This window comes from Cinclus cinclus, chromosome Z (assembly GCF_963662255.1).
Source record: "Cinclus cinclus chromosome Z, bCinCin1.1, whole genome shotgun sequence".
Lineage (NCBI taxonomy): Eukaryota > Metazoa > Chordata > Aves > Passeriformes > Cinclidae > Cinclus > Cinclus cinclus.
The window spans coordinates 67589576-67603428 of record NC_085084.1 but is presented as its reverse complement, the minus strand read 5'-3'; the positions used below and the strand labels follow the sequence as shown (position 1 = coordinate 67603428).

The 13853-nt window shown below is 44.3% G+C and overlaps 1 protein-coding gene across 1 annotated transcript; it reads left to right on the top strand.

The window, feature by feature from the left end:
- The first annotated feature begins 442 nt into the window (after positions 1–442).
- SETD9 (SET domain containing 9) lies at positions 443–5581 on the top strand. The gene is made up of 5 exons (XM_062513587.1): positions 443–528; positions 1198–1562; positions 3208–3331; positions 4239–4354; positions 5428–5581. The coding sequence occupies exons 1-5, from the start codon at positions 443–445 to the stop codon at positions 5568–5570; spliced, it is 834 nt and encodes a 277-aa protein (XP_062369571.1). The 3' UTR covers positions 5571–5581.
- The last annotated feature ends 8272 nt before the right edge of the window (positions 5582–13853 follow it).

Here is a 13853-nt window from a genome sequence, read left to right as displayed (position 1 = left end):
TTTTGGAGAGGTGCTGTGACAGCGTTAGGAGTGGTCTTTCATGGCCGCTTCTAGATAATTTTTCAATCACCTTTTAATCTGATATTGTCATTTTGGATTACTCAGTACAACACAAAAAGTGCAATGTAATATTGTCCTGAACGAGAAGTGTGCGTATTTACGCGTGCAAGTATACACCCAAGAGCTACGCGTTTCCATTCCCTGTGCCTGCCGCTCTACCCGTTCCGAGTACTGCGCGTCCTTATCCGGACCCCCACCCTCGGCCCTGGGGGCTCCCTCTCACGGCCCGGCCGCCACTCAGCGCCGCCGGCCGCTCGCAGCCAATGGCAGCTCAGGACACAAACGCGCCGGCGTCTGTCCGGAGCGCGGATTGGTTGTTCCAGTCAGCGCGGGTGCGGCTGGGCGGGGGGGCGGTGCCGGGGCCGTGAAGGGGGCGGCCGCCATGCTGCGGGAGCTGTGGCGGCGCTGGGGCTCCTACAAGTACCGCTTCGTGCCCTGGCTCGCCCTCAACCTCCGCCGACAGCGAAGGTGAGGCGCGGGGAAGGGTCCCAGCGCCAGCCCAGACCCCGCTGCCCCTCGTCGGGTTGGCCTGGGACGCCGCGGCAGTTCACTCGGATTTGTCTCTCTGAAGTGCAGCCCTGGTCGCCCCTTGGCTGGCAGGAAATTCTTAGATACCTTAAAATGGTGCAGATAGATAGCTAGATAGATAGATAGAATGAATTTCTTTTCGGCAAGATGTATATGCCCTATTTTAATTGTTTGAATTTAAGTTATTATGACATGGTTATAAATAATGAAATTAAAATTATTAACTGAATTGAAATCTGCCTTGCCCATGTAATATTTGTCTCGCCTCATTTAAAATTTAATTAACTGTTTGTGGTTTTTTTAATAAACGGTATAATAATGATGTTTTATTTTTGGTGTCTTTTTCACTGTGAGCTCAGTTTTACTTGTGGTAAATACTCAGGGATGATATATAGTAGAACAGGTACTGGTTTTAACTAAACTAAGCAGTCTTTTTTAGTGTTTTTGGTGTTACAAACAGTGGTTTAGCTTGAACAAGCATGAAAAAGGCTTGGCATTCTCTAAAACAATAGAATATCAAAGTTACTGGTGCTGCAAAATGGGTCTTCTGTATTTAGGAAAAAAAATAATACATGTTTCTAATTTTAACATATTTTATTTTCTTTGCAGGACCCTTCGATATGTTCCTGAAAGCTCTCAAGACAAAATTATTGCTGATGAAGATGTTTTTGAAACACTAGTGAAAACGTTTAAAGCTCTGTTCATAAATGACTTCAGTAGGCAAGCAGATATTCTGGCCGTGCTTCCAGAAGTCAAGTGTCAATACCTGGAATTGCTGACTGTGGAGCAGAAGCGGTCAAAAGTGAATTCTTGTAACCATCAGGGTCAGCATGTGTTTAGTCCTGAGGAGGTTTTGCTTAACACACTTGGGTTCACTGTTGGCAGAGACCGGAGTTCCCTGGTGTCTGCTGGCACTGGAGTCTTTGTTACCAGAGGTTCTGTACCAAAAGGGACGGTTGTGTCTATGTATCCTGGTAATGGAATATTCTTGTTTGTGATTAAGTTAGATGGGACTTCTAACCATCTGATCGTGGTTTGCCAAAGATCTACACTAACTTTTATGTTTTTGGGTTTTTTTTCTGTCATTTCTTAACAAAATCATCAGATAGGCTGCATGGGAATATTTATAAACTATCTAGAGTTACTTTGTAAATAGAAAAAAAACAGTATTGGGAAGGGTAATTTTGTTTATAAAAGAAATTTAGCGATTAGAGCCTGATTTTCCAGCTGCTGCAAAACTTGTTCCAGATTCTTGAAATGTAAATGCATGGGAGAAATTTAAAGTAGATGAACAGTACAGTTTAATTCCTTGGGGTTTCTGTTTTGGTTCAGGATTTGAAAAATGAGGTTTTGAGATCTCCACACAGGCCAGTAGACAATTGCATGAGCTTCTTCAAAGTACAGAAGTACAAAATGGGGAATGAAAATAAAACCTTCATTTAGCAGAACTTTATTCTATGAAATCTGTGTGAAAAAAACAATACTTCTCTCTTCCTCTTTTCTTTGAACTGTATTTGCATACGTTTGCTAAAAAGGTTTGTAATTCTGTCAGTATGGCCAAGCTAACAACTCTGCTGAGTTGCTTTGGGTTTGTGTCTGTTTCATCTGCCAGCAAAGTCACTTGTGATCTCTGGTTTGTGCCAGCAGTGCAGGATCAGGAACAGCCCAAGGATTCACTAGGCAGTGAGTTTTTTGGAGTGCCTGGCCATTGCCATTGATTGCCCGTGAACTGTTGAGTGACAGTGAGAGAGCCTGCTACTTTTGCAGCTCATTTCAAATTTCAGGCACATGTAAGATGTGAGCTTAGGCTCATTCAGAGTCTTCTGTAACAACTCTTCTAGCAAAACACTAGGATGGTCTGTTGAAATGCCTTTTCAGGGTAATGAAGGAACCTACTGGGCTGGGGATGGGACCCTGTGTACAGACCAATGCCTGCCTGCGGCCTTTGTCTGGCTGCTTGTGAGATTGCAGTGTGGGATTTCTTGCAGAGAGGTGCTGAAAATGTAGTGGGTATGAGGAATGCAGCACAACAACTTCATGAAAAATGGCAAGCCAGTCAGCTGTGGCTTTTCTGTGCTTGGAAGTTGTGGCAGGTTAAGTCCTCTCTTGAGATTTGGGAAACGGTCTGCTGAAATAATTTGTTCTTGGTTTGTTGTTTTCCATTTCCTGGACCAAATAAAATCCCTGGGGTAATGGAGGGATGCGTTTCAGATTCTTTGCTGAATCTGTGTCTGTTTTTCAGAGTCCTGACACAGTAGTAAAAAAACAGCTTAGTATCTTAAGCTGTACAAATATCTCCTGATGCTTTTGTCTGTGGAGCATGCTAGTTGGCTGTGAGGCTTTATCTGCCTCTCCCAAAGATACTTGGTTCAGGCCTTCTATGATTTCCTGTGAGGCTTTTCTCTTTGGAATATATCAGCTCATTTAGTTGAGAGTGGATTTTTTTTACATGCCAAAAAGTTGTGTCTGATAGCTTGTAGGTTTACAGAAGTCAGTGTCACTAAGCGAGAGGGGACTTCTCTCATACCTACTGTCTTTCCTTTGAGTTTCTGTGTAGAGGGGACTGTAAGCCCATTCTGACAGTTATTTTTTTCTGAAATAATATCTGTCTTGCAACAGGAACAGTATACAGAAAGCATGAGCCCATCTTTTTCCAGTCCCTTGGCAATCCCTTTATTTTTAGGTGCATTGATGGTGTCCTTATTGATGGGAACGATAAAGGACTGTCAAGATCAGTGTACAGGTAAGCAAAAGAAATAGAGGATTGTCACTCATCTGGTTTAAAACAGGGGTGCTCCTCATCTCATTTCTCTTGTTTCTTGCCCTGAGTTGTACGTGGTTGTCATCCACCTGTGCATTGTTCATAATGCAAACAGCACAAGGGTGAGAGATTCTGGATGTGATCTGATATGCACATGTGTCTTCATCTGTAACACCTATGCAATGCATTTTGATGTAGAGATTTTCCTGTGCAGAAAACAGTTGTACTAGAGCAGGATGTAATGTAAAATTGAAATGTTTCTGAGCTGTTACTCAAACGTGCTTACTACATTATGTCTAAGTCCCTGCTCCTTGTGGTACTACCTAAAGCTGAATCGTATGACTAAGAGAATCATGCACACACTCCTTGAGCTGTGTCTGCCACCCTCTCAGTGAAGAATCTTTGTGTAGTGTCCAGTCTGAACTTCCTCTGGCAGAGCTATGTGGTTGATTTACCATAAAATATAATTTGTTGCAATTTGTGTTTAAATATGATGTGAAAACAACTAGGTGAATGATTTACAATGATACCTAGTTTGAATATTAATACCTACTAATACCAGATTTTAATTTCTGGAATGAGTTGAAAACTAATATTGTAATGAGTCTTTGCATTTTTAGAGATGAATGAAATGTGTTGACCATTCTATAATGGTAACATTAGATGTTGATTTGTGGAAGAGTATGTCAGAGTTTTATGCATGTTCTTCCACCAGAATCTGAAGGACACCACAATAGTGGGACATGTTGGTCTATGCACGTGCCCTCCACCCGGGTGGGTTGGGCAGCTATAACTTTATGCAGTGACTGTGGCCATTCTTACAGAGGAAGTAAGATAACCTATTAGGCAAATGAGCCATGATCCACACTTAGGCTGTTGGGCATTTCAGGTCTTGCAGCAGAAGAGATCAACTTGGCCCTTTTCAAATGAGTGATGAGAGCTGGCTCACAGCCACCCTGCAAAACCCACTGGCAGTGGGACAGTATGTTAACAACTGCTCACATGGTAAGTTGCCAGGTAAATTTTAAAAGTGTGAGTTTGGCTTTATGGATATAATGATCTTGGGGAGACAGTAGTGCTGTATAAAACAAGCACTTAGGCAGTAAAACATTTTTTATGCTTTTTGTCACAGCTGAGTGTTAGAATCCTTCCATGCAACAGCACTTCAAATACACTTTTTCTTTTCTCACTGGCACCCCAGTTTTTCTCTCAGTATATAGAATGAAAGACATATGCCCCAAAAGTGAGATGGTAGGAAAGGATATCTGGCAAAGTACCACCAGACTGAGGCAGTAGAGAGTTACAGGTAAAGTTCACCAGAATGGTTCCAGGAGGCTCGATGAGAAAACTGTGAACAGAGACATAAACAGTAAGATACTATCACTGCTCACTTTGAGTTGAAGACCATTTGTAGACTTACATTTATGCACAAAGTCTAGGAAACTGTTGTTGTAATCTCACTTGTTGGACCTGAAGAAGGGAACTGCTTATTCTGTGTCACTGTTGATTGTAAGTAACTCATGGGAACAGTTGTACTGTACAGAAAGTTGAATTGATACCATCAATTAGCTTCTAAGTGGCTTTCGTAGCCTGTATTACACTAAAGATTCCGTGCCTTCAAGTAGCATTCAGAAAGGTGGCCGAGGATTGGCACAGAGATAGAGGGCTGTCCCACTACACTCTTCCAGGTCTTGTCTATGTAAGTGGTGATTTTCTCCCTGGTTGTATTTCTGACATGTTTTGTCACCAGGCAGAAATATTTTTCTTTTTAATTGTAAAAGCAAACATTGTGTATTTGGAACATTCAGCAGTGCCGTAAGCTACCCCTGATACTAAGCAAGTTGTGCTTCTTCATAGATATGTTGATAACTGGGCAAAACTCCTATAGTTGATTGCGTACCTCTTGTGTAAATCAAAGTGGCCTTCAGAGGAGTGCAGTACCTCCCAGCAGAGGAATGGTTCTCAGGCCTGATGAAACATCTGGTTCTGTAGCAGTATCTTTGATGATTTTACATATCTCTAAACCCTATCTAAGACCTTTTTTTTTTTTTTTTTTTTTTTTTTTTTTTTATTCCTAGAAAAAGAAGCAAATGTGTGTTACCAAGAGTTTGATGTGCCGGGACATTTTCCAGTAGAACTGAAACAATACCTTCCAAACATCGTCTACAGCCATGACATAGAGAGGTTGGCAGCAAATGAAAGAGCTCATAGATTTGTATGATACAAAGCACACTACATGCGTAAAGAAAAGACAGAGGTGGCTGAAAAATAGCAGACCATATGAATATGAGTTACACAAAAGTGTGCAGCTGTGTGGGAGAGTTACTTCTCTGAATAGACCAATTTTAATTACAAGATTTTTCTTTCCTTTTTCCACATTTTCACAAATGAAATCAGTATAGCTCTGAAGACAGTTTACAAGCAATTGTTGCACTATAGTGCAATTCTTCTGAATCCCATAGTTGTACTTCTTATTACAGTGCTGAGGCTTTTCAGTACATATCTCAAATCTGTTTCAGCCTTGACCAAAGCCTTTCTGAGATGATTCAGATTTAGGCTTCTTGCTCTCTGTTCTCCATGTCTTGTGCTTATGTGAGAAATAAGTGGATGAATTTGCAAGAAGAAACTTAAAATCATGAAATAATGTGCAATTTAAAGATATGGACTTAGAGTTGCAGTACAATTAGGAAAATTACAGCATCCTGGTTATGACCTGAAAGTCCACCTTTTCTCAGAAATTAGAATTCTTGGAAATCTTTCTCAGATAATCCTCTTCATTTAAAAAATGTATAAGAATTTTAGAGCAGATAATCTGAACTTTTAATGTAATTCTGATTTAAGTACTCTGAAATTTCATTGGAGAAACTTATGGTGCATATTGGAAAAATGGCTTTTCTGATTAAACCTAGAGTTTGTTAAGACAAGTTTAAAAATGCACTTGGAATCTGCAGATAATTAATAAATGCTAATAAAATAAGCAGTAGGACTCAATTCTCAGGAAGCCTGGATGCTGTACTTGAAGAGTGAAAGCACATAAATGCTGCGACTGCTTCAGGAAGGGGGAAATTTGCTCTAGCTTGGAATACGTCTGAGAAAATACGGTCTTCTGGTCATCATTTTTCCTGGTATACAGCCACCAGACAAAAGATCCCATCTGCTTCTAGGTGCATGTTTCAATACTGATGTATACAATGCTGACAACATAGGTTATGTGGTTTCTAGATCTTCTTATGAAAGAGTTCTCAGTACTTATTTACCTTGTTGTTTCATGTGTTTCAAAATGTCTTCACACTAAATTTTAATATTGGAGACTTGTGTTGATGCTGTTTTCCACTTCATGGTTCATCAGTATCCAAAGCATGTGCTGTCCTTCCTAGAACATACACTTTCAGCTTTAGGGCATGGTCATTTACTGAAAGGAAGTTTATAGCGATTTCTTTCTCAGAAACTGCCTTCCAGCCCCTGATTTCAGCTGGCTGAGGGAGCTGGGGTTGTTTAGCCTGGAGAAAAGCAGACAAGGAGGTGACCTTATCTACAATTCCCTGAAGGGTGGTTGTAGTCAGGTGAGGCTGGTCTCCTTCTCCAAGCAGCAACTGACAGAAACAGAGGATGCAGTGTCAAGCTGTACAAAGGGAGATAGAGGTTTGATATTAAGAAAAAGTTTTTTATGGAACAAGTGATAAAGTACAGAAATGGTCTGCCTGGGGAGGCGGTGTGGCCACCATCCCTGGAAGTGTTTAAAAAAGACTGGATCTGGCATTCAGTGCCATGGTCTAGTTGATGTGTTAGGACATGGATTGCACTCAGTGGTCTTGAGGGTCTCTTCAGCCCAGTGATTCTGTGATAATTGACCTGTTGCTGCAGATGGCAGCAGATCTCAGGTGCAGTTAGGATCTGTCTTCCCAGGTGGTGGTGGGCCTTAGGAGAGATGCTTTAGCCCACTGACACCTGCGGACAGGCATGTCCACAGGAGTGGCTTCTGCTGCGTGCACTCTGCTTCGCTTCTGCTCCTGTCCTAGTTAGTGTGTCTCTTGCAGTTTTGACTCTTTTCATCTCTGAATGATTGTGTGGAACAATTAAATGGAAATTTTTTTTTGCATACCCACATAAGGTGTGGGTTTTTTTTGGTAATTACATTGGTTTTGCTTGTATTTGCTGTCTGTATTCCAGTGTTGTTTTTCCATGTTCCCTGCTCTGCATTATGCATATTACTCAAAACTAAACTAGATGAGGCCACTGGTTTAGCTTCTTGAAATGAAGAATTGAAAACTCTTGAAAGGAATATGTAACTGTTCCTTTTCACATGTTTTGCTTCTTCTTTTGCAGCCACTTGAGGTGTGTAGTTCTTGTCACTCTCCGAGACATCAAGCAAGGAGAAGAACTTTTTTCAAATTACTACACTGTTGTCAGCTGAGTTAATAGATTCAAAACTGAAGAAATCTATGTCAATAAAAGATGTGTGGTGCCTATACTTCAAGCTTCATCATTTTTGTGTAAGGGAGAGCTGTAGTTTTACCATCCAGAAAGCAAAGCTGTAGGCTTGAATTTCTCTGAAATTTTTTTTCTCTGGAAAAAGTCTGCATTTCATGCACAGGTGAAGATTTAACCATTACATCTTTAGGTTCTTAGCTTTCTGCTGTTGTTGATATTTCTGCATATTGGTATTCAGGTGTCCATAAGGTAGAGCATGAAATTAAAACCTGAGTTCTGGATCATGTCATTTAATCTACTGGATTGCACAGTTGTCTGTAACTGGGACTGTTGTAGTGTTTTCCCATTTAATTTCCTGTGCTTAAAATGGACACAGCTAGTAAGAATGACTTTCCTCTTGAAATGTATAATAGTATATAATGCTAATTCTCATAGTTCACCGGAGTTACTTTGTATTTTTCTGATTTCTTGAAGTTTACCCCTTTGGCATTACCTTGTTATAAAAAACACAGCAGTGCAGGCTGTTGTCCAAATCTTATATAATTTGTATGCTCCCATTTTGGAGCTGTCTGTGATGTTGAAGACAGGAATGTGACACCTACAGACCGAGTTCATGCAGAAACAGCCAACTTTTATTGACATGTGCCTCCTTTTATAGGGGCTTCAAATTCCCTGTGATGTGTCAAGGGTCTTGGCTCTGCCCAACTCACTGGGCAATGGTGTGAGTGCATTCATACTTCAGAGGGAGTGGCTGGGGTCCCATGTTTGAGTTTGGGTCCAACCTGTCCGTAACATGCCTGGGGACTTGCTTACTTCTTACTCTGTAAGTGTCCTGGTTTGAAAGGCAGGTATTTGCCAAGGAAAGCAGAAGCTTCCCTTTGGACTGAAAAAAAAATGTGATCCTTCCTTCCTTCCTCCCGATTATTATGATTTTGGAATTAAGAGAGCTCTCAGGCAAAGATATGGGGGTAGGAATAACAGTTTTTTACTAGTGTATCTAACAAGACAAACAAGAACAACACCAGCTATGAAATTACCCACAAACAGAACAGTAACTCAGTCCCAGTGTTTTTTGGCTGCAGGCACCTTTTCCCTGAGCTGCAGTTCCCGGTGCTGGGGGCGGGCGGGTCCCGCAGAGCCGCAGGAGGGCTGGGGGTGATGGCAGCGCTGTCCCAGGGGGAGAGAGAGAGATGGAGAGAGAGCCCTCCGCTCACGGTGTGGGTCCTGGTGCTCAGCAGAGTGCTGGATGGTGGCAGGTTACAGCGAGAAGACAGCAGGGCAGGGTCCGGTAGTAGTGAGGATGGTTCCCCGACGCTGGGATGGCAGGGATGGGACACCAGCGGCGGTGATTGTCCTTCTCGTCCGAACTCCACAGGGGAAATGGGGCCGAGGCCCAGCCTTCCGCTTCCTCTTCTGGCTGTTTGAATCTCGCGGGGTCCCCCTCCCCTCCCCTTCCCTCCCCTCACCTCCCCTTGTCACCAGGGCCCAGTCAACAGGTATCTTAGCATGACAATGGGGAAAATTCCACAGAGGGAAAAGGGAGAGAACTAACCCCCAACAGTAAGAAGCTAGGCTGGTCAAGTAAGTGTCATGGCCAAGTGATCTTGTGCAGCCCAGCTGTAGCTGTTCATGTGGAACCGTGCTGATGGGCCCCTCAGATGTGCCTGCATGATGGCACTGTCATCTTGAGGCCATCTTGAGCCACTGGCTTTAGCTGTGCCTTTCCTGGGTTAGGAAAAACCACGTGCGTGCCTTGAAGCCTTGTCCAGTCCTTATTGCAGTGATTCACTGAATGTTACCTGGTAAGCAATTATCATTGCTTTTATTCTGCAAGAGGACTTCATTAATCAGTTGCTGGTATAAACAGGACCAGCTATTTCCACATTAATTTTTGCTGTTTTCAGCAAACTGCTTTCAGAAAGATGAAACCAGTATTTACTGCAAAAGTCCAAGCAAGCCTCCCAATTAATTTGTGGTTGGCATAAGCTCATGAGAGAGGAGGAGCTGGGAAATGCTGTGGTGTTGTGAATTGGGTAGTAGTTGGGGCAGCCAGGATGTCCTGCTTAGCTGCTGAGGCATCATCTCCTTTTCAGAATGCAAAGCTGTGTCGTATCTGCGTTAACGTGTTCTGATTCCAAGCCTGAACCTCAACTGCCACATTCTTTTGGAAAGGCCTTCACTGCTAGAGGAGGCAACAGGCTCAGCATGGGTTGTACAAGTTTCATGGTGATGCTCAGGGTGACTTCCAGTGACACTCTTTGTGTCTTCACTGCTTGGTAAAGGATCAGAGCAGTGATCACCAGTCTGATGAGGAGGGTGATCATCTTCCGTGACTCTCAGGATCTCTCTCCTGAGCTGACTCTTCTCCCCAGAACTCTGGGAGGTTATTGGGATCTTGTGAACTGTGGAGGAAGCTGCATGTCAATGGCACTTGGAAGTGGTCCTGGCTGTGGTTCCCCAGGCAGCTCCCATGGCACTCTGGAAGGAGGAGAGCAGGAAAGGTGTGTGTGTGTGTGCTGTTCCTTATTTGTCCCTTCTTCCTTGCTATTAAAGCTGCTGTTCTTTCCTAGCCACTGCTTGTCAGACCCTCCCCTGAGCTGATCTGCCTTTCACACATTAACACTAACGCTACCCCAGGCTTTCCCTGCTGTTTTGTTCTCTTGTAGTAGGCAGAAATAGCTCATAGAAAACAGCTCATAGAAGGGCCAGAGTGAGCCAGAGAGCAGGATGCACCTAGATGGTGTCCGAGTTGCTGCTTTGACTCCCTGGGTCTTACAAAGCTGTTCTTTCAGACAATTCTGTTTTGCACATAAAGGTGATTATATGCTTGCTTGACATCTCACTGCCTTGCCAGGCTACTCTGTTCCCACTGCATGCTCCTTCCTCCCCATGCTGGCTCTGGAGCTCGGGCAACACAGGAAACCTTGTCAGGAGCTTCAGCAAGAGAGAGTGGTGGTGTTCTGCCACCGTAACGAGCTGTGAATGGCAGGCCTGTTGGCACAGCAGGCAGCTGTGTGCCAGCCGAGGCTGGGGAGCAGTGCGGATAAGCAGCCATGCTGCAGGGCAGGAGTGGGCCCACGGCTCAGCACAGTGAAGGGAGCAGGAAAGCATGTTTCTGCTGGGGCATCCTCCTCCCCTGTCTGAGGCACAAAACTTACCAGGAGATTAAAATTACTTTCCCCTACAGAGAGGGAAGAGAAATCCAAGAATAATAGAGGAAGTGTTTTATCAAACTGGTAGCCAGGGTTTATGCTTGTTGTGTTTCTTGCAGCTTGAGGATAAAACAAGTCTGTCAATGAGGCATCAGCAGTGACTGTTTGGGTAGGTTTGGGAGTGAGGGTTAGATCATGCTGTTCATTGATTCCCGAGCTCAGCAAGACTTGAGCAGCAATCCCAAGCCCTCTCAGGACCCAGACGCCCTCGGCAGCCAGTCACCCGTTTTGCCAGGAGCAGTGCAGCAGATTGTATCCGCTCTAAGGAGTGTGAGCAACCCAGAGTGCAGTGAACATGAACATGGCACAGCAGGATGACCAGCAAGGGCTCCTTTGACCACCCAGAGGGAGCCAATAGAGGTATATAAACAGACTCAGTATCTGGTGGAGAAGAGTCATGAAACAATCCTTTCATCCCCATGATGAAAGCTAATATTAGCTTACATAAGCTTCAGTTGTGGTGTGGCTGCACCAGGGCTCATTCCTTTGCAGCTGCTGGAGTCACTGACCAAGCCATGTCAGAGGCCTCCAGCCAGACAGACCTGCTGACGACAGATGTAACTCTCCAAGTCACAGGCTGTCAGAAGTGTCTGATGCCTCTCAGGCTGGGCCAACAAACAGTTATTTTGCTGTGTGCTGTGGTTGAAGAGAAGCGTCACCAGGTGAAGGAGCAGAGGAAGAAGTGAACAAATTACATCGTATTTCAGTGAGTAAGAAATTGAACAGTTATTTTCAGAGATGCTACACTCAGGACTCTCAGAAGTCTCAAAACTCCATGGTAGTAGAGAAGGTGATGGACTCAGAATCCTGCAAGGTAATTAGCCAAAGGTCTGTTGAAGATGAAGGGTGGAAGCAAGTCACTACATGTACCAGGAGGAAGGTTCCTCCTCCTGAAAACAATTAGGACTAGCACCTGCTACAACAGGCATGAAGCCCTGGAAATAGAAGTCCAGACAACAGATAAGGTAGGTAAAGATCCTTCTGGAAGAGTGGGGCTTTGTAAAAAAACACATGCTGTACTCCTCATCACAACCTCTTCTTTTAAGAGAAAATGGGTAATTTTAATAGGAGGCTCCCTTCTAAGAGGGCCCAATTGGACTCAATACATAGGGAAGTCTGCTGGCTCCCAGGGGTTCAGATAAGAGACATGACTGGAAAGCTCTCCAGTCTAGTAAGGCTGTTTGATTACTATCTGCTATTTGTTGTTCAAATTAGTAAAGACAAAAAAATCAAAGAAAAGTCTGAGGACCATCAAAAGAGCCTTCAGGTCCTTGAGACAATTGGGAGTCTGAAAGATCAGGAGTACAGGTAGTGATTTCCTTGATTCTTCCAGTAACAAGGAGTAATACTGATAGGATGATGGACCACGGGAGACTCAGTGCCTTGAGCTGGAAGACCATGACTATGAGAATAATCAGCTCCCAGCTGCTCCTGAAATTGTGTGGGACTTGCTGCTCCAGCTGAATCCCTACAAATCTACGGGATCTTATAGGATTCATCAGAGAATCCTAAAAGAGCTGAGTGATGTTGCAAAACTCTCAATGACTTTTGAGCAGTCTTGGGAATCTGGAGAGGTTCTAGCTGACTGGAAGTTGACAAATGTCCTGATTTTCAAGAAGGGCAAGAAGGAGGACCCCAGAAAACACAGGCCTGTCAAGTCTCACTTCAATGCTCAGTAAAATAATGGAAAAGATTATTCTGGGAAGTATTGAAAAACAGCTGGAGGACAATTCAGTCACTGGTCACAGCTAGCATGGCTTCATGAGAGTTAAAGTCCTGCTTATTGAGTCTTCCTTTTATGACAAGGTAATCTGCACATTTGATCAAGGGAAGCCAACTGATATGGTATTTCTGTATTTCAGTAAAGCTTTCATTGCTCTCTCACACTGTATCCTTTGGATAAAATGTCCAGCTCACAGCTGGACAAACACATTATGGGATGAGTGAGAACTGGTCCATGGGTTGGGCATAGAGGGTTACAGTGAATGAGATGACATTAGACTGGGGACCTGTCACTATTGGGGATCCCCAGGGCTCCATCCTCAGCCCTGTTCTCTTTGACATCTTCATACATGATCTGGACAAAGGATGAAAAGAAATACTAAGTAAATTTGCTGATCACACTCAATTTTGAGGAGCTTGAGGGTAGAGAGACCTTAAATTAGAGAACTGGGCAGTTACCAACCATATGAAATTCAACAAGGGCTGGTGCCAGATTCTGCACCTAGGAAGGGGCAGCCCTGCAGGTAGACTGGGGAATGAGAGGCTGGAGAGCAGTGCCATGGAAAGGGCCCTGGGGTTCTGGTCCAGGACAAGTTGAACATGAGCCAGCAGTGCCCTGGCAGCCAGGAGGGCCAAGCGTGTCCTGGGGCCATCAGGGACAGCATCACCAGCCAGGCAAGGGAGGGGATTGTCCTGCTGTGCTCTGCTCTGGGGCAGCCTCACCTCCAGTGCTGGGGGCAGTTCTGGGTGCTGCAGTATAAGACATTCACCTACTAGAGAGAGTCCAGAGGAGGGCCATGAGGATGTTGAAGGGTCTGGAGGGGAAGCCATAGGAGGAGCAGCTGAGGTCACTTAGTCTGCACAGCCTGGAGGAGACTGAGGGGAGGCCTCACTGTGGTTTTCAGCATCCCCAGGAGAGGAAACAAAGGGGCTGGCACTGACCTCCACTCTCATGACCAGTGGCAGGACCCGAGGGAATGCCATGGAGTTGTGCTCTGGGAGACTGAGGCTGGATATCAGGAAAAGGTTCTCCATCTAGAGAGTGGATAGAACAGGTTCCCCCAGGGCAGTGGTCACAGCACCAAGCCTGACAGAGTTCAAGTGTTCAGACAATGTTCTTAGGCACAGGGCGTGACTCC

Coding starts and splice junctions, on each gene's coding strand:
- SETD9 (XM_062513587.1), top strand. CDS start 443: ATGCTGCGGGAGCTGTGGCGGCGCTGGGGCTCCTACAAGTACCGCTTC. Junction 529..1,197: donor AACCTCCGCCGACAGCGAAG/GTGAGGCGCGGG, acceptor TTTTCTTTGCAG/GACCCTTCGATATGTTCCTG. Junction 4,355..5,427: donor TGTTAACAACTGCTCACATG/GTAAGTTGCCAG, acceptor TTTTATTCCTAG/AAAAAGAAGCAAATGTGTGT.